Below are 19,630 nucleotides of genomic sequence, written 5' to 3'. Positions count from 1 at the left end.
ACTCCCCATCCCCCCAAGCTTCCTTCTGAAATCTGTGCATCAAATAAGCTATTTATTTTGTAGTGTGATCATTTTTCTAGCTAGCAATACTAGGTCAGTACTCATGTTTTCTTAGTATGGTATCTTAACATTAAAAGCATTTATAACTTCAAAACCATGCAAGCATTTTAGATACAAGAGACAGTAATTTAGTGTCTTGCCCTCACTTACTCAAAGGATGCTTAATTAGAACAAGCTGTTAACCTTTTAAATTGGTTTGTGAAAGAAATGTTCCTCAAAATGGGAAGGAATTAGTATCAGATGGAAATGAAACGGAAGGTTACAAAATATGCCTGATATTGATTTGATCTTTGATCATATATCTTGATATTGATTTGTATTTGAAGTAAAGCATTTTACAACTCAGGTTTTACTTATTTTTACCTAAAGGTTTTAGAGAAAAAAAAGATTTGAAGTGAGTAATTTCTGATGTTAAGTGTCTTAGTGTGTGTAGAAAACTTACGTTTGTAAGAAAAAGAAATGCAACCTCTAGTTTTGTATTTCATAAATTGTTTAGAAGTTGTTCTTAGAATGTTATGCAATTAATTTTAGCTCTGTAAATACTTAAAGCCCCAACTCAGTCAACTGCAGGATCAGTGCTTGAAGTGTTGTGGCTTCAAGCAGTGTTTATTAGTGACAGGTATGTAGCATCGGTGCTGAAATACTCAATTGTGGGAGGCAAATGTCATGTATGTGTTTGAAAGTGCAATAAAGGGTAAAATTGCGATGTATTAAATGTGACTTTGCTGTTTTTCTCCAGTTTAATGGGTTCTAGAAGGGCTGTTGCTCTTTTCTGGTTGTATTAGCTTCTGCTACACACGCTTAGTAGAGTGCTCCGCAAGTAATGCCTTCTGTTGATTCCTGTGGAGACAACAGATAAAAAGCACAATTAACACTCTCTGATAGAGCAACTTTGTTAGCGTGGTGCGTACAGAAGACTACAAAGTGTGTAAGGCAGAGGCGTGCAAACTTGCACACCTTTTCTAAATCAGTGACTGAATGCTGATGACTTAATGTCCACCAGCTGCTGGCTCTCTGGCTCTCTGCCTCCCAGCTGCCCGGCTGCAGTTGGCGCACGCACCGTGCGGGTAGTGCGAACACAGGTGCAGCCTGTTCTTGCCTAACGCTTCTGCTTAAGGCTGAAAGCGAAGCGGAGCAAGCAGCGCGAGGCGGCACCGCCCGGCAGCGGCGGGAAAGAGGCGGCTCCGCTGTGGCGCCACGTCGGCGGGCTGCTGCGTGCGCGGCAGTGGGCGGGAAGCTGCGCCGAGGCAAAATGGCGGCCGGTATCCGGGAGAAGCAGATCGGTGAGCGTTGCCCGCGGTTTCTATCGCTTGGTGCGGCCGCTGCGCTGCGTTCAGCGGGGAAGGAGCGCGGAGTGCCTCAGGGTGTAGCTGGGGCCCCTTCTGGGAGCTTGCTTTCCTCCCCGGCCTCTCCCTGACAGCTCCTTCGGGCGGGATGGGGGGCGTCCACCTGGGGATCCGCGGCTGGCTTGGATCGTACGAGGCCTTCTTCCTTCAGCCGCCGCCGCCGCGCTCCTCAGGGCGGGCACGGTGTGTGGGCCTGGGGAGTACGGGTGTCCAGGGTGCCGCCACAGGTTGCAGTGTGGAAATCACCCCGGGCTGGGGCTGCACGGGCCGGGCGGGGAGCGGTGGCCGGTTCCGTGGGAATGGGCCGTGCTTTCCCCTTGCTCGACTCCCTCTCTGGCCGCGGGTCAGCCAGAAACGTCGTTTAACGGTGGAGAAATAAAACAGCTGCCGTGTTGCCCCTGTTAGAACGGTACTGAGGTCCCGGAGTACTTACTGACGTTCAGGAAATTAAGGTTATGAGATTACTAACTCGGTCTCTGAGGGTAAAAGGGCTGGTCGTTCAGTTCCTCCTTATTCACTGCTCAGTCCATAACTGATTCCTTCATCTCCCTCCTGCTGCTGCTCTGGGGGATAATGAGCCATCCGTGTGAATGTACATACCTGAAACACAGAGTGTGTCAGCTCTATATTCCTGCTTTGCCAAAGGTTTAGTCCATGATTTGAATTGTAGTTTTGTCGTCTCCTCAGCAGCTGCTTAGAGGATTCTGGGTGCGTTCATTTAAAGTACCATACCTAAGATCTCCTGCTTAATATAGTCGTCCCGAATTTCTGTTTTGAATTTACTTTTTCAGCTCTTCTGTACCTTAACTATATGTTGTCTGATCCCATTCCAGTGTGCATTTACCAGTGATGGAACTGATTCATGTCCCTTTACAGTAATTTTTCTCACACTTGTACCTTTCTGATAAAGTCCCTTGGCTGTGAGCCTTTATTCCCCGTGGCTTTATTCTTTCATCTCTCGCTTGACTGTTCTCATCCTGTTACTTCAGTCTTTCAACCAACATTCATATCCATGCTGTCTCCCATCGGGGCAGTGTCTTGCAAGGAGGTAGATGGAAACAGCTAGGAGGCTCCATAACCAGAGTGTATCGCTGTGCCCCACTGCAAAAGTAGGGAGTGTTTAGCCTAAAGTGGAAGGGCAAAAACAGAAAAGATAATTACCCAGCAGGTCTCTAGGTTTTATGGTCACAGCATGTTGGTAGTCTGACTACTGCTCTTTTGTAGGTAGCTGTGGCCAGGTTTTAATATAAACGGTAACCTCTGCAGGGAAGTTGCTTCACACCCAGTAGTTCCAAAGTACATAACCACGTAGCTCTATACTAAGGTCTTGTACAGCTGAGAGAGAGATGAAAGATGCTATAGGCAGCAAGGGAGTAAAGGCTTCAGGATCAGTCTGTAAGCAGCTTCTGAGATTGCTCTATGGTTTTAGACAAAAAAAAAAAAGGTACTAAGCAACACAGAAGGTTTGATTCCAGGGAGACCCATCAATCACTACCAGTCTTAGCATGCAACAAGATGAACTTGAGCCTGCAGTAAGCTGCTGCGCAGCAGCACCCAATTCTTAGGAGCAGTCAGATGGAGGGGAGCAGCCACCCACCTGCTTGATCCCCCCAGGCTGAGGCATGCCTGAGCATGTGTCCTGTCTGCACTCAACAGTACAAGAAGGGTGGATGCTCAGCAGAGGGCCACTGAGATGGGCAGGGTCAGAGCTCTGGACTCAGGCAGGGAGGCTGCAGAAGTAGGGCTCAGCTTGCCTGCAGGAAGGGCTTCAGGGGGAGCATGTGGGAATGGTGCTGGGAAGAGGGAGCCAGGCTCTTTGCAGTGAGAGTGGGGATAAAATGAAACATGTCTGAATTGGATATAAAGATAACTGTTCTGCTGCAAGTCAGATGCTGTACAGGTTGCAATATCTTCTTCCTTGAGAGTTTTTAAGGCTTGGCTAGATAATACCCCCTGAGCAGCAAGACCTGGCCTTGCAGCTGACTCTGCTTGGGGGGGGGGGTTGAGCCTAAGGGCCCCTGGAGTGCCTTCCTGCCTCAGCTGCCCTGCCTGAGAGTTAGAAGTTAGCCATCTTTTCTTAGATAGGCTCAAGGAGTGGACCCAGGTGAACTTGAATGAGTTCAGCAAATCCAATTACAATGTCTTGCACCTGGGTTGTGGCAACCCCTACTATCAGTACAAGCTGGGGAACAAAAGGATTGAGTGCAGTGCTGATGAAAAAAGGACTTGAGGTTGTCCAGTGATGTTGTCTTTTGGTCTGGGAAGCTTAACTGTTTCAAAGGAAGCAATGGTCAGCAGGTCAAGGGAGGTGATCCTGCTCCTCCACTGGGAGACCTCACCTGGAGTACTGTGTCAGCATGTGGAGTCCTCAGTACAGGAGAGACGTGGATCTGTTGTAGAGAGGAGGGCCACAAAAAGAATCCAAGGCATGGAACACCTCTCTTAAGAGAACAGGCTGAGAGCTGAGGCTGTTCAGCCTGGGGAAGAGAAGGCTTCAGGAGACCTGATAGCAGCCTTTCAGTACATAAAGGGATCTATAAGAAGGAGGAGGACAGACTCTTTAGCAAGTTCTGTTGTGACGTGACAAGGAGAAAGGGCTTCAAAATAAAAGAGAGGAGGTTTAGGTTAGCTATAGACAATCTTCTTCCAAAAATCTCCTTTCTTATAAGGAGATCAGGATGAAGGGGGCTCTGAGTACCTTGATGGAGAGCTGTAGGTGTCCCTCTTCATTGTGGGGGAGTTGGACTGGATGACCTTTGGGAGTCTATTCCAGTTCAAATGATTCTATTACCTGCTTCTGTTTGTAAGTGGAGTACATAGCCCTGATTTCTCAATTTTTTTTTCTCTTTGCAAAGGTCTGTGACTATTGTGTTTCTAGATTTGGAGAGAATAGCTATCAACTTCTGTTGATGCAATTAGTTTTTTCCTTTTAGCCAGAGCAGATGGTATGTTGTTTAATCAGATAAATGAGGAAGGGCTCCTTACTCAGAAGCCCTTGTTAAGTAGAGGTAGGTGAAAAAGTCGGTATTGTTTCATGTATTTAATATGAAGTTAAATGGGTGCATGTTCACAGAATTTTCTTGTTGCAAATTAAGAGTGATTTTGTGCCCCCTAATGCAACAGTTTCTTAGAAGTGTTAAAAATGTTAAAAAAATTTGTGTAAGTTAGCCCGTCAAAGAGGTATTTCTGGTATACTGTGCGTATAGCGTTGTTCCAAAAGAGATGCTTTGTTCATGCTTTGGGACTCGCTGCTTTTCTTTTTCCAGCATCTGCTAGAGCCCATAAATTCTAGTTGATGCAATACTTGTGTATCAAAATCTGAATAAAAACAGTGCACGTATGCCTTGTTGCATTATGTTTTAAATTTTTCTTCTCCATCTAAACATTGACATAATTTTTAAGCAGGATTTTATATTGTTGTTAAAGTGTAAAGAGGATAAAGCATTATTCTACTCTTGTTTTCCAGTGGCTTTGAAACGTATGCTGAATTTCAATGTTCCTCCTGTTAAAAACAGCACAGGGGAGCCAGTGTGGAAGGTAAGGACTGCATGAATGGAAGTATGAGACTTTTACAATGTTAAAATGAAGTTCAGAGTATCAGATTTTAACTAACTCAAGTATGCTCTCTATGTCCTTATGTAGAATATTTCCTGTGTGATGTGAATACAGAGTTAAACATCTGAGTTAGAGAAGAACCTATTTGACATATTGGCTAGTTAAGTACCCAGTGGCTGATTCTTTAGGCAATATATTAATGAGCAACTAAAGAGGACATTTTTGAAATATGCATATGTCTCATGTGTGGCAGGAAATTGCATAATACTTTACAGGTGTATTCACAAGAAAGTAGCCCATGGAAAAGAAAGCTAAATTTAAGGCTCCCAAGAATTCTGAGTTCAAGCTGCTCGTTGCCTTTTAAAAGTAAATAACTTGTTACCTGTGGTAAATTTGTGCTACTTCAAAACGTATTCTGTTGTCTCTCTTCATTGATTTCATTTTTACTCCGTGCTTCTCCCATTGTTTTCTCCCACAGAAAAATTATCTATTTACAGTAACAAAATTCTGACAGCAGAACTTGACTTTTTTTTTTTCAGAAGGAAATTTTTTTTTTCACTTTATCATAGAGTTTCTTTTTGTTCTTTTTTTTGTCTTTGTAAGTGCAAATGGAAAACCACAACAAAGTAGTAACTTGGTGCATGTTTATTGCTTTTGAGGTTAGGACAGTAGTTCCTTAAGTCTTGAACTCCTGTATCCACAGTTTATCACTTAAAAAAAAAAAAAAAGAAGTAAAATGTATATCTATTTCAGGTTCTCATTTACGACAGATTTGGACAAGATATCATCTCACCTTTGCTGTCAGTGAAAGAGCTGAGAGATATGGGGATCACTTTGCATCTGTAAGTACTTTTCCAAAACAGCCTTCTTTCTTTTTCAAATAATTTTATCTAATACTTCCCTGAAGTTGTGAACAAAAAAAATTGAAACTTATTCAATGAGTAACTGCTACAATAAGAATTATTCAGTGTTCTGTAGGATTTGCTATTGTATAGAGGAGGCCCCTGCTCAGAAAAAAAGAAATTCAGTAAAGATTTTTGAGAATGGCTGGACAAATCCCTGTATCCTTTTATATATTTTAAGTTTATTTCGACACAAACTGTTATATGAGTCAGTGTGTGATCTTTGCTTGTCTTTTTACACAAAGAAGATCCTAAAAGAAAGCCAAACCACAAGCATTTTGTCTGAATAAGTATATATGTGATAAGGAGTTCTAAGTGGTATGTTAAGAGCTTTTGCATTTCTCTTTCTCCATATTTTGTTTGGTCATTTCACTGGTGTTCCTTAGCTGTGGTTATAGACCTGGAGGAAATTGGAAGATGTGTTGTTCCAGTTGTTTGTTTGTTTTTGAAACTTCGGCTAAGGGAAGGCTAGTAATCAAAACACACTTCACAGTTTGTCTCACGAACGTATCAGCAGTGGTGTGAGAGAAACATATAAGCACCTTGCCTATCTGTATTAATGAGCAGGAAAGACAAGGTTCATTGTATGAGATGCAGGCAGTTATTTTGTCATATCATTTTGTCATGTCAATTAATAATTAGTGTATACATTTCATGGATGCTGTACTTTTGAATGGAATCGTCTGCTTTAGTATTTGAAGCATGAGAAAAGGCTTCAGAATCTTAAAAAGAGACCTCTGTTGACACATTCAGCTATCAAAAATTACACAGATGTGACGTGGTGTTTTTTCATAATTTTTTTTCTTGCTAAAATCTGACTACATATAAGAACAAAATCTGGAAAATTGGATTTTATCTGCATAAATAATTTACTTAACATTTCTGCTTTTATATAAATCAGAAGAAGAGCGCAGTGGAGATGTTGTTTTTTTTTCTTTTCAGGCTTTTGCATTCAGATCGTGATCCAATTCCAGATGTTCCAGCTGTCTACTTTGTAATGCCAACAGAAGAAAATATTGACAGAATGTGCCAGGTGACTTGTGTACTTAATGTTTAAGATGAGTGGATGCAGCAGGAATAGTGTGTTTGAGATAATGCTGCGCTGATGGCAGCATGACTTCTGTATGTCTAGTTCTTGTCCATGACCGAACGCTTTTGCTTGCATTTTATCTGTATTAGCACACTACTGTCATAAAAACATTATCTGAAATTTTTACATATAAAACTGTTTCCTACAAAGTAGTAGTGTAAATATGTCTTCTGTCTGGGGAGTGAAATGACAAGCGTCAGCAGGCACAGGCTGAAATGCAGGCAGTCACTTTGACCAGGGACTGCATAGAGTCTTCTTCCTTGGAGATGTTCGGAACTTGACTGGCCACGATGGTGAGCCACCACCTGTTAGGCTCTGCCTTGAGCAGCAGGGCTGGACTCAGCTGCTTACTTTCTGTGAGAGAAATGGATGGAAGGCAGACATCTTCATCAAAGGAAGGGGAAATCAGTAAAAGATAGTTATGCTTCCTGACCATTTTTGTAGTAGCTGCTACCTGGTGTCTTAAATGTTATTTCCTGATATTTTTTCAGTTCTGTGTTAGATTGTATCTAGCTGGGTAGTCAAAACACTTCATACAGAGCTGTATGAATAGGCAGCCAAGCACTTCAGAAAAGTTGCTTTGACTGTGGATAATTGGAACATCGCATAGTAAAAGGTGTCTTAATTGTTATGAAATACACATATTATTCAGGCAAAATGATTGTGGTTTGGCTTTCTTTTAGGATCTTCGAAACCAGCTTTATGAATCTTACTATTTAAACTTTATTTCTGCCATTTCAAGAAGTAAACTGGAAGATATTGCCAGTGCTGCCATAGGTGCTAATGCTGTAGCTCAAGTGGCTAAGGTAAGAAAGCGGTCCAGTCTGTATTGTTGTACAGGGTACTACTGTTACAGGTACTGCAGTCTTAAGTAACCCTTCTGTGCCACAGACAACTTTCCTGAGTGAACCGTGAGCAAAACAAAAGTTTAGCTAGGTTCAGTGATGGACATGGGTTTACTTGGGGAAGAGTGTCTGCAGTCATCTCATTAATCCACCTTAGTGTTGTACTTCATCTTAGTCTGAAGCTCAAGCAGTGCAAGATGTTTGCACTGAAGGAGTAGAAATACAGTCATTTCAGAGTGTTTCTGATCTACTAAGTTAGTGAGTGGAGCCCATTGGTGGTGTTTTTATAGTTCACTCGGGACTGTTCTGACCATTTTTCCTTTATTTCCAGGTGTTTGATCAATATCTTAATTTTATTACCTTAGAAGATGATATGTTTGTATTGTGTAACCAAAACAAAGAGCTTGTTTCATATCGTGGTAAGTAAAATTTATTTGTATAAAAGATAAAATGTTTCGAAGTTGAAGTGTACTTTTGAAGTTATCTTTAGCACCTAACAACGATTTTATTTTGCTTTGATCTACGCAAACTTGAGGTTAATCTGTCAAGTGTGTAGTTTAGTATGATGTAAGGAGTTAGTAATTAGTAAGGAGTTCATAGATCTTAGTGTAGGCATCTGTGCTGCAAAGCTGTTGAAATATTGAGAAATAATTATTTTCTTAAATAACAAATTAGGAAACCAAAACTTTACCCCATAGTAGGGTTCCTTGTATGTGTGCTAATGGAGGAAAACATCATTATTATTTACACTTGTAGGTAGATGCTGAGGGTGGCTGCTCTGTGTAGGCACTACTGTTCAGTCGTAGTCCCATATGCAGTTCTTTCACACAAAACCAAAATATTGAAACCACAGTTTCAGCTGGAAAGTTACTGTAGGTAATGCAAAGCAAGAACAATTAATAGAGTTCTGTGCATCGTGTAGACAGTGACCGATCAGCACCTACTTTTCTTAGTCAAGATGTGAAAATGTGCATCCAAGCACATGGGAGTGTGCATGGGCATGTGTGTAGGATCTGGAGTAGCACAGGGAAGAACCTGGGAAAAGATATTACTGAAAGTAAAAGGTGATGGCTTCTGTGAGCACCTGGGCCCGTGTACTTTTGTCACCTTCTTTGTGAAATATCCAAGATGGAAGTGAATTGAATCGCATGGAACTTTTTTTTCCGTTCTTATCATGATGCTCCTGATGGACCTGTTTGGAGCCTACCCGTGTGAATTCCCTGAGTCATCTATCTCTAAGCTGGGGTGCTACAGTCAACAGTACATGCTGGTTGTCATCATCATCCATGTGATTTTCCTCCCTTCTTGGATTGTTTTTCATGCTCCCTGAGCCATTCAGTGTGCTAAACCAGCAGGGAGTAACTGTCACCCTACCTGTGCTGCTGTCTGCTCAAGTAACTTGCCAGTATGTGGCGGGCTGTCTTGCTGCCCTTACTGTGGGTTCCCTCTCTGATATCAGAACGAGTGACTTTGGAGCTGCAGAGTATTCTGTTCTTTTGGTTGACTCATTCTATAAAAAATAGCAGTTCATTTGTGTTATCTGCAAGTCTAGTGCAGTACTTGAGCAGCTGATGCTCATTACGTTACTGTAGTCACTACATCTACACAAGTGCCACGCAATTAATTCCTTTATTTGGCCACACAGAGTACTCACTAGTGACTGGGTAGAGAGATGAGAAGTCTCTCTGTGCTTAACGTTTAGCAGTGAGATTCTTTTGTCCAGTTTTCAAGCTCTTTCTTCAAAGCTGGATCCATTGTACTGAGTTCAGCCTCACACTGGGAACTGATTTCAGTGTCAGGGAATGAGGGGCTTTTTTGTTTGAAAATTGGTGGGTTTTTTCTTTTTAAACTAAAACCAATTTTAGCAATTTTAGTAATAGTTTTGCAGTGTGCTTGTGTGTATATATAAAGATTGCTGACTGTTCCTCGTAAGATTTCTAACAGAATTTGAGTTGAAATGACTGAAAATGTTTGTACCTGTCAGTTTGTGTGGTTTACTTTTTCTCTCCTGAGCTGCTGAAATTTACCACGCAATATGCAGTTTCACAGTATGTTTAAACCGATATAGAAGTGGACTGTTTCCAACCACTGATGGAACAGAAATCTAATCTCCCAAACAGAAGTAAACAGTTTTCCAGCAGATCACTGAGCCGTTCCATCTCTGTGAGCTCTGGGTCTGACACAGGGAGGCAGAAGGGATGTGTGGGCAATTAAAAAAACCATCCTGTTTGATGCTCTTTGAATGCACTTTAATTTGAAAAACTGTTTGTGAGTAGATGGCCATTCCTGTACCATAACATGGGATTCTATAAAAGGGGTTTTTAAGAGTGCAAAGATAATCTAGGAGACAATGGGGAAAGGTTGTGGTGTTGGGCTTTACACGGTGATCAGTGATTAGCTTATATCAATCTTTAACAACAAAAAAAAGGAGAATAAGATGGGGGAGGAAAAAGTATTGGAAGTGCCTAGGAGCGCATTCCGTGATTTGATCTCTTTAGCTATAAAAGCTGTTAGCAACTAACAGCTGTTAGGTAAGAAGAGATCACTTCCTTAGTGTTGGTGTGGCAGTGACTTCTTTCTTCAGCTCTGTTTTTAACTCTTTTCCGCACTGTTTCAGCCATTAACAGACCGGATATAACAGACACTGAAATGGAAACGATAATGGACACTATTGTTGATAGCCTCTTCTGTTTTTTTGTTACGCTTGGTAAGTTTTCAAATTCTGGCATGTTTTTCATTCCTTTTAGAAGAGACCTGTGCTCATTGAGATAGAGAAACTTTGTGGTTTTTATATGTAGCCAGATTTAAACAGAAATAGGTGTGTGCGAGGTATCCTAATGACTTGCTGAGTGGATTATTGATCTTCATAGAATTATTCCTGTACATCACTGCAAAAGCAAATAAAGGCTATCTCATGTGGGGGGTGATATATTTAGTCTTCAGTATCAGTGGGTGAGAAATAGTGAGGGTTTGGGGTTCGTTGCTTTTAGAAAATAGTTTGCACTGAAGGTCAGCAGTGCTCCAAGTTCAGATTTGTAGCTCAGAAAAGGGAGACAAACATCACAAAAACACAGCAAGGGTTTAACTGAAATACTCATCAGAACAGGAAGATAAATGTAATTTATTGCATTATTGTGAATTATTTTTTTGCATAACCCACATGTTTTTATAGTGATGTTAACTAATGTAAGTTCTCACCGTGATCAGTGGGTCTGAGATAGTACTTCTATATGAGAGTGTGAGAGGTCTCTGAGGCAGTCTTGTGGTATTTAAATTATGATGTTTATACATAAAATAATTTCATATTTATAGCTAAAGACTTTCAAACCTTAAAATGTGCTTTTGAAAATGTCATTTCCTGTATTGAGATGTAACGGATATAGTACTTTGTGTTTCTTGTTATATTACTTGCTATTGTTTTTAAGTGAATTTTATGAAACTTAAGTTTTAACACTTTCATACAAGAGTTCATTTAACCAATATGTGGCATGTTAGCTTTCATTCTAGAATGTGCTCTTTTTCATAAATTCATGCATGAGATATTCACCTAGTTTTGTTAAGCTTCAGGTAATGTATTGCTATAGAGTATTCTTGGTTTCATATGTAAACATTTGTGAGAGAAAAATTTAATATAAGAATTGGTATTGTCCACTGGAGAACTTGAATTTCAAAATATTACTTAAAGTTTGTTTTCTGCGAAGTGCACTAACCTACAATCTTAAAACTGTAATACAAGTGGAAGTCAATGTATCTTTTATTAGGAGCGATTCCTATAATCAGATGCTCAAGAGGAACTGCAGCTGAGATGGTGGCAGTGGTAAGAAATGATTTTCTAAAACAGCATTGCTGTTGTAAAATTGTTCTTAACAGCTTGTTTGCTTTTCTCATTGCCGCATAGAGATGGTGTTGTCTCCTTTTCTTAGTGAAGGAAATGGAACTGGAAGGGCATACACCAGCCTTCCTTTATGATTTTAGTTCCATGGAGCTCATACATAGAAACTGTAATGTTATGAAATTGGCTGATAAGAAATGTAAGTCTGATCATTCATACTCTGGAGCTTATGTAGGCTTTCTGACAGGCATTAAAATTAGAGCCATTAACCTATAAATAAATAAAAGAAAGAGTTGCTGTCCAGCCTGAATTTTTTTGTGTCTGTATAAAAATTTCTGGTTTGTCTTATTGAGAAACCCTATAGGTGCAAGACGTTTTTATTGTATTAAAGTAATCTTGATCATCAAGTAGGAATGAGATTACCAAATTAAATTACAACCAAGAATTGCTACAGCAGTGCCCTCACTAGGGGTCACTATGCTTCATTTCTTACATATTCCTCATAGCTTTCTTCATCATTTCTTAATGTTGGTTAAACCTAAGAGTTCAGTCTGCATGTGTTCATACTGGGGTTATTCTTCATTTTATGAAGTGCTTACAGTGGCAGCATCTGACCCGATTTGCTGCTTCTGTTCTGGTTCCCTGAGGATATTGGTATATTATTTTTTCTATTCACGCATTTACAGAGAGGATGTTAGTTACCTGAGAGGAAGTTTACTGGACACAGATATCTTCTATAGAGTCTTGGATCTGGATATAAAAGCAGGAGAGAGAAAAAAAACAGAGGAGTGATTTCTTGGGACAGATGTAATGTGAAGTTGGCCAGTACTTCCTATAGCATTTATGAAGCATAAAGCAAGCATGATCTTTAAATGCTGATGCTTTAAGTAAACAGGTTAAGAAATCATTGGTTCATTAAATACTGTTTCACGTTTTTCTCCCTGCAGAAATTAGATAAGAAACTCAGAGAGAATCTAAGAGATGCCAGAAATAGTCTTTTTACAGGTGACACACTTGGAGCTGGCCAGTTCAGGTAAGGTGTTAATAATATTTTTATTTTTCATACTTCAGTTGTGTGAAAGATCTCGCTAAGATAAGTCACCACTATACGGTAAAAACCACGAGGATTAGGTTCAGATTCTGTATTAGAGTAGTTAGTTGTATTCTAAAGCAAGATTACCTATCTCTGAGCATAATTGGATTGAAAACTTACATGGCTGATGCAGTGAGACAGAAATCATCAGAGGAAGCAGACAATTTTGTTTTCCCTTTCGTTATATTCGTATTGTGGTACCATCATACACAGCAGAATTTTTAGGACATTAAAAAGAGAGAAATAGCCATTTTCTCACTTCTGAGCAGTTACCAGTTGTAATCAAGTCTGTATCTACCAGAGGAGGACTGCATAAGTCATTTGGATGAGTACACAGTTAAGAGCTGTCATCAGCATTTGAATTTTTTGAGGGAAAGGGGGCTTGAGAAGAGAGGTTCCCGGTGCTTGCATGTGTCTGAAATGTGTTTTTAGTGGCTTCTCCAACATCTCTTTGCCTCCAGCTGTGCGAATACTCCACTGGCTGCTTTACAAAGCAAAAGCTCATTGTGGAAGTTTACACTGTACCTGAAAAGGTGAGGAGACCTATTGTGAAAACTGTAGCTGAAGGCAGAGGCACTGGTCTCCTCACTGGATACAAAAATAGCTGATTTGTATTTTTATAATGTGCCTATTATTGATTTTTATCTCGTTTAGGACAGAGCTTTGTAAAAAACACAAGAGAAGATTATGGGACAAAATGAAATGGGATAGAAAGCCATTGGGAGAGAGAACAGCTGTGAAATATTAGTTCTGATATTTTTATGGGAACCGAATTGTAACCACTGCACTTCCTTCAGGAGGGCAGCTTGCTTTCCTGTTAGGACAGAATTATTACTCTCAGAAAGTCAAGATGCAATATAAAGGAAGTATAGGAACAGTTAAATGGTGTCTGATCTTGAGTTTGCTTTTCCAAATGACACAGGCTCTTGAGATTATGTATCTGCATGTAAATACTTATCCAGAGCATGGAGGTGTCTGTTCAAATAATTTAAGTGTCACATTTGCTGTAAGTTTTATGTGCTTTAGGGAAATGTTTACACTCGTTGTCTTGTGAGTTCACAGCTTTCTATCTCCACTATTAATATTAATGTGGCCACAACCCAAGATATTTTGGTGTCTTGGGCTTCTTTTTTTTCCACGTAAAATTGAATTAATAAATGCATCTCAGAAAGGGATATATATTTTTTCCTTTATTGACTTCATATACAAGTGCAGATTTAAAATTAAATGAGAGAGTCAAGAGGGAGATTTTATGTTTGAGGTACACAATGGGATTAAAGTCAAATGTGACGCACTCAGGTTCTTACAGCATTGAACACTTGTTTGAAACGTAGCTGTGTATGCACACAAAGTAGTATTTATTAGTTAATAGGCTAGTTACTGTTCAGTGTTCTGACTTCTGCGTGTTATTTTTTCACTTGGTACGAAGTACTGGCAGTGATCAGCCCCAGGAGCTTTGGGGAAGGCTGGTGGAATTCTTCAGCAGGAAGTCTGGCATTTAACTTAAAATGCAGTGTACAAAGTGGCTGATATTGCTCTGGATGTTTCTGGGGTGTTCTGAACATATTTAAAGAAGTACTAATGCAGTGTCATCTTTTCAGCTTCCAAAGGCCCCTATTAGTCCTTGTTGACAGGAACATAGATTTAGCAACTCCTCTGCACCATACTTGGACATACCAAGCTTTAGTGCATGATGTTCTGGTAAGAATAAATCTGATTTTGCTAACAGAAGTATTTTTTCACTCAGCTTGTTATTAAACTTAATTCCATATTCTCTCTTAATCCAAAATCTGCTTTACTACTTTTATTTGGAAGTAGTGTAGCTGGAGGGTTGGAAAATTGTTTGAGAAGTTTTCTTTAGCAATTACTTCTAAAGTTGTCAAAAAGATGAAATCTCTATATTATAAGATGATACATAACTAAGCAGTCCTGGGTTATTCTTCAGTAGTTCATAATCATTTGTGATAACTCTGAATTCTGTACATTCATTTTTTTGAAAAATGCTTGTAATGAATTTTGAAACTGGCATGAATATTCATTTTAATTTCCAAAACACGTGTCTGTTTTACTCCACAAGGTGTTGTCAGTGCTCAGTGTCACATGCTCCCCTACTGGGAGGAACCTGAAATAGATTTTATTTTTCTTTAAAACAAAAATTGTCTTTGAGCCCTTTCCTCTAGATTATTTCATAAAACCAGTAGTGGTGAAGTAGGTTAGTGAAAGCAGATACCATTTACTTGAGATTTGTGCATTTCTTACATATTTACACCATTAATAGCGCAAAAGGTGAGTAAGAATAGTTACTTTCTGGAGGGTTTTTTGTACTCTACCATATGTCACATGAATCATTTTTTATGTAGCTTCAAGGAATAACTTGTTTTTATTATTGAGACTGTTAGAGGAAGGTGTAAAATATACACGTGCACATACACAGGTACAGTAATTTGTTTGTATGCACCTTTACATTCTATTTTATATACTTAATCCCTTATGAGCAGTCCCTACTAATCTGAAGGATGGGTTGTTGTTTTTTTTTTTTGAGTGAACATTTTTTTTGTCCTTTCTGAAGGAAAAGCTTACATGAAAAAAGGTAGTTTGTGCTGTTTTTTCTCCAGTAACGGTTGAGTGCTCTGAAGACTTGCACACAAATACTGCATTTCTACTGGTTTCTTTCGGCAATCAGTGAAGGAGTCAGGATTTGAGACTCAAATTAGAATTTTACAGGTGCAGATACTATTGCATAAAGTCAACACTTATTTCTGCTCTTTGCCTGCAAGCCATTGAATGAGCAAATGCTCCGTGACTGGCTGGTACATACCTGCCACCTCCATGTGCCTCCTGACCAGCTGCTAGCTACAGAGTTGTCTGGTAGCCTCAGGATGCACTGGGGTAGGACTTCTGTCTGACCTTTCAGTGGACCAAAGATGTAGTGAAAACTGAGTGCTCACAAATATGGAGAGGTGCTGAAATAATGTGACAGGAATGGTTTGAGTGTTGTTGCATGTTTATCTGTACTACGTGAGTCTCTGGAACAACCGGTTAAATACTGCGTGTCTCTTTTCTGACTGAATAGGTGGAGTAATTAATTTGTTTATTAAAATTCCAATCAAGTGGCCTGTGATTCCATGTCAAGGGTGAAAGTTCAATTTCAAAACCAGGCAAGTTCTCACCTTGAAAGCAAGCTTATCACATTCTTTACTGATCAAGCATATTGTATTAAATAACCACAGTATCCTCTCAAAAGGCCATAAACCGTAACAGTGGGAGTGTTAGTGTGGTGTTAATTATGTACATTTTACTTTCACATTTGAAGCTCTTGGTTCAAATGTCCCAGGAGTTTTGTGGGGTGTTGAACTAAATGCTAACCAAGCCACAAAGTGGAGTTCGGTGTCCTTTGAGATGATAATGGTGGTGTTTCTACACATAAACAGATGTGTATGCAGAGATCCACATTTCGGACTAAAATACCCTTCAGGAATGGTTACAGAAAAGTGGGAGGCACAGATAGAAGGCTTTTTAAAGACAGAATGTGGAGGTCAAATGAGGAGGACTGGAATCGATAAGAATCATTTTGGTAAAACTTGCAAATGCCAAACCTAACATGGAAACTCGGGTCACTGGTGAGTTAAATTGAGCCAAAACTTTAGATCTCCATTAAAAATTACAGCTGAGTTTTCAATGAAACGGTTATTTTTTCCTTTAACTTTGTGGCAATCCAATGCACGTTAAAAATACTGTTTCAGTGAAACTTTAGGCATGCTATCTAGATGAGGTTTCTGCCCATTGGCTGCATGTGTTTCCCTTGGGAAGCTGCTTGGTTTTGCTTCTATTCTGGCATGGATGATTTAAGATGGAATTGTGAAAGTGTGAGCTGTGACAGCTGATAACAGAAAACATTTTTGAATGGTTTTTATTTGATAGTTTTGCTTACAGTGATCTACTGTAATGAAAATAACAAGTTTTATTTCTGGAAAAAATAGATATTTTAAAAAATTCCTGACACTTCCTCTGAAGTCATTATTTTAGCTCTTTAGTCATTATTTCACAAGCAAAGACCACCTGTGAAATTGCAACTGTACTTGAGGGGGTTTAGAACGAAGTTGGCGTTGCAGGGTTCTTGCTTATCTCTGCCCTGGAAACTAGGGGTTGTCCCGCAGAGAGCACAGAGCTGTCCTTGCAAAAGTAATGGGGAGAAGGAACAAAAGGCATACAGGGAAGCAAGCAGAGATAACATTGTACGCAAACGTAACTCTGTCACCTACTTGAAAGATGTAGGTTCTGTGCATCTGTGGAAAGTATATGGAAAAATAGCAGCTTTGCTGCAAGTTGCTCTTGTATTGCCTGCTCACTATTTCACTTGCATTTAAAAGAAGTAGAGAAGAATGAGTGCAGGTCCGTATAGTAGTGCGAGTCATTTTGGAGCTCCTGCACTGCAGCCATTATCGTCAGCAAACTGTTCTCCATCATCTTGGGAAATTTTAATTTAAGGCTGTGCTAGTAGTTTTTCTGTTTTAAAAACAAACAAACAAAAAACCCCATAAAGATTATTCTGTGACTGTAAGAGACTGATGATTAGAAATGATTAGAAACTGTCAAATCTTTACATAACATTCCTTTTTCTTTGTCCTTAGGATTTCCATTTGAATAGAGTTAACTTGGAAGAATCAACAGGAACAGAAAGTACTCCAGCAGGTGCTAGGCCTAAGAAAAAAAATAAGAAATCCTACGATTTAACTGCATCTGATAAATTTTGGCAGAAGCATAAGGGCAGGTGAGCTGTATTAGGCACAAAAGTGATGTGTTGTTTGCTCAGTCAGCTCTTATAGTATTTCCTTGGGTTTGTTTGACTGTGAGGACGTGTGGTTAAGTACTACAGGTGAGGCTCACAAATCAGTGCGTGCCTGCGAGTAGTGTGGTGGGGGGGTTATTTATCTATTTATTTTTAATGGGCTATTTGCATCTAACTTTACCTGTACAAATAGCAGGATTGATCAGATACTTTTGGAGCGCAGACATAAGTGTCCTTAGTTAGGAAGCACAAAAAGAAAAATGAACATGTGCTGTCTTCATCTTATTCAGATGAGCAGATATCTGCACAAAGTTGTCTGCCTGTAAGGTTGTTGCTTTTAAAGAGAGCACATGGTTGACACAGCTTGTCCTGTGTGTTCCCTGAAGTCTGAAATTTTAATGGGAGAATGCAGTACATGTAAAATGATTTCCTTGAGTCAATTTAAGAAAGATAAAAATAACGAGGTGAATATAAATTCTAAGTGTTCTTTCATATTGTTGCAATTCTATTTTTAAGTTGTTTTGGAAATATTTTTAAATACTTTTTTTTTTAATGGAGCAATCACTGTCCACATTCATTCCATCATTCATTGCATCTGGCTTTTGTTACAGAGCACAAAACTGTTTAGCAGAATGTGTGTATATATTTTCTGCTTTCAAGCGTTTGCTTAGGAAGTTAAACATAAAACTCCATTTTTCTCGCATATTTGATAAAAATCAGATGTTAGTATTTCTGAAGTATGTTTTTATCACCTTGATTGTACAGTGTTTGTGATTTGTTGACTGAACTGAGCCTAATGCGGAGTATTGTGTTAGCCCTTTTCCAGAGGTAGCTGAATCTGTCCAACAAGAACTGGAATCCTACAGAGCCCAAGAAGATGAAGTCAAAAGACTAAAAAGCATAATGGTATGGCTTATCTCATGTATTTCATTTGAAGACTAATAGGGAGTGCGCGGGTGCTCAGCCCTCTGCCAGCCAACAGCCAGAACTGTCAGTGCGTGCTGAGTTCAGGCATCATGTAAACTTAGATGTAGGATTTGGGAGTGGCATCATTCATTAGGAGGTGCAATTTCTTGCATGTATTGGCATTAAATTTATGTAATTTCCTTAATTGTAAAGCAAGTGCAGACATTAATAGCACTGTGAGAAAGTTGTTTCCAGATGCACTGGCTGTATTTCTGTGTATCATCTTCATACTCGTAATCGTTTTCATTTTTCTTTCCAAACCATTCCCCTAAAACTAGGGCATAGAAGGGGAGGATGAAGGAGCAATAAGCATGCTGTCTGACAATACAGCTAAGCTTACTTCAGCTGTTAGGTGAGTAATCAATATTGCATCATTTTTTAATTGGTTGGGAGCTATTTCTGATTCTTCCTTCACTTCATTTTTAATATCCTTTTAAATAAATACTTTTAAAAGCAGGCTACTCTGCTTAATAATAAAATAAAAATGCTGTTTAATTCTGATTCAAGGCAGCACGTCCTCCACAAATGCTTTTGCATGCAGCTTTAACAGCACGCGTTTGTTAGTCGTCTAAACGCGGCCTTGAAATGTTTCATCAGCAGTGTTGAATAACCAAAGTGCATCATAGATTTGCTTGTATTCTTTCACTAGAAAACCTTCACTACCTCTGCCTTCCTTCCTTAAAAGGAAATTAGTGAAGTCCACTTCTCAAAGTGTCTCCTTGCTTGGCAGAGTGTAATTAATGACATGTTGTGTAATGTAATTACTGTAATATTTCTTGGCAAAATTATAGTCATTAAGAACTCTGCGTGGGGAATTTATTTTCCTGCTTCTAGATACCTAACTTTTTGAATGACTCTAAAAACAGATTTAGACTTGTTCCTACTTGTGAATCTTTTTTTAGCTCTTTAGTTAGTATCCTATTTGGTAACTCTTTGACATTATTTTGTATTCTTTCACAGTTATTATTTGACAGATATTGAAACTTTAATCTTTATAAAAAATGATCTAAACGTTGTTTATGTAAGCCATAATTTTAGTAGATGATTTGTTCAGGTTAAGAAGGGCAAATATCTGTTGTTGATTTTGAGCTTTCAGTAGAAGTACTAAATTAGCCATGTTATTTGTACTTTTTGCTAATCAAGATAAAAACC

General features: G+C 39.3%; 1 protein-coding gene across 2 annotated transcripts in view; it reads left to right on the top strand.

The window, feature by feature from the left end:
* The first annotated feature begins 1,286 nt into the window (after positions 1–1,286).
* Positions 1,287–19,630, top strand: part of SCFD1 (sec1 family domain containing 1) — a 42,234-nt gene continuing 23,890 nt past the window's right edge. The window contains exons 1-13 of one of the 2 annotated variants that reach the window (XM_065753736.1): positions 1,287–1,343; positions 4,873–4,943; positions 5,715–5,803; positions 6,806–6,896; positions 7,637–7,759; positions 8,130–8,217; positions 10,416–10,505; positions 11,560–11,615; positions 12,578–12,663; positions 14,325–14,424; positions 17,355–17,494; positions 18,328–18,418; positions 18,757–18,830. In XM_065753736.1, coding sequence (XP_065609808.1) covers positions 1,313–1,343; positions 4,873–4,943; positions 5,715–5,803; positions 6,806–6,896; positions 7,637–7,759; positions 8,130–8,217; positions 10,416–10,505; positions 11,560–11,615; positions 12,578–12,663; positions 14,325–14,424; positions 17,355–17,494; positions 18,328–18,418; positions 18,757–18,830 — 1,130 coding nt within the window. In that variant the 5' untranslated portion in view covers positions 1,287–1,312. Of the gene's footprint in view, positions 1,344–4,872; positions 4,944–5,714; positions 5,804–6,805; positions 6,897–7,636; positions 7,760–8,129; positions 8,218–10,415; positions 10,506–11,559; positions 11,616–12,577; positions 12,664–14,324; positions 14,425–17,354; positions 17,495–18,327; positions 18,419–18,756; positions 18,831–19,630 lie in introns of those variants that run through there. The other variant, XM_065753744.1, reaches the window with a different exon arrangement.

Source organism: Cyrtonyx montezumae, unplaced genomic scaffold (genome assembly GCF_038088225.1).
Source record: "Cyrtonyx montezumae isolate F1298 unplaced genomic scaffold, pur_monq_1.0 scaffold_10, whole genome shotgun sequence".
Lineage (NCBI taxonomy): Eukaryota > Metazoa > Chordata > Aves > Galliformes > Odontophoridae > Cyrtonyx > Cyrtonyx montezumae.
This window is presented reverse-complemented; position numbering and strand designations above follow the sequence as displayed.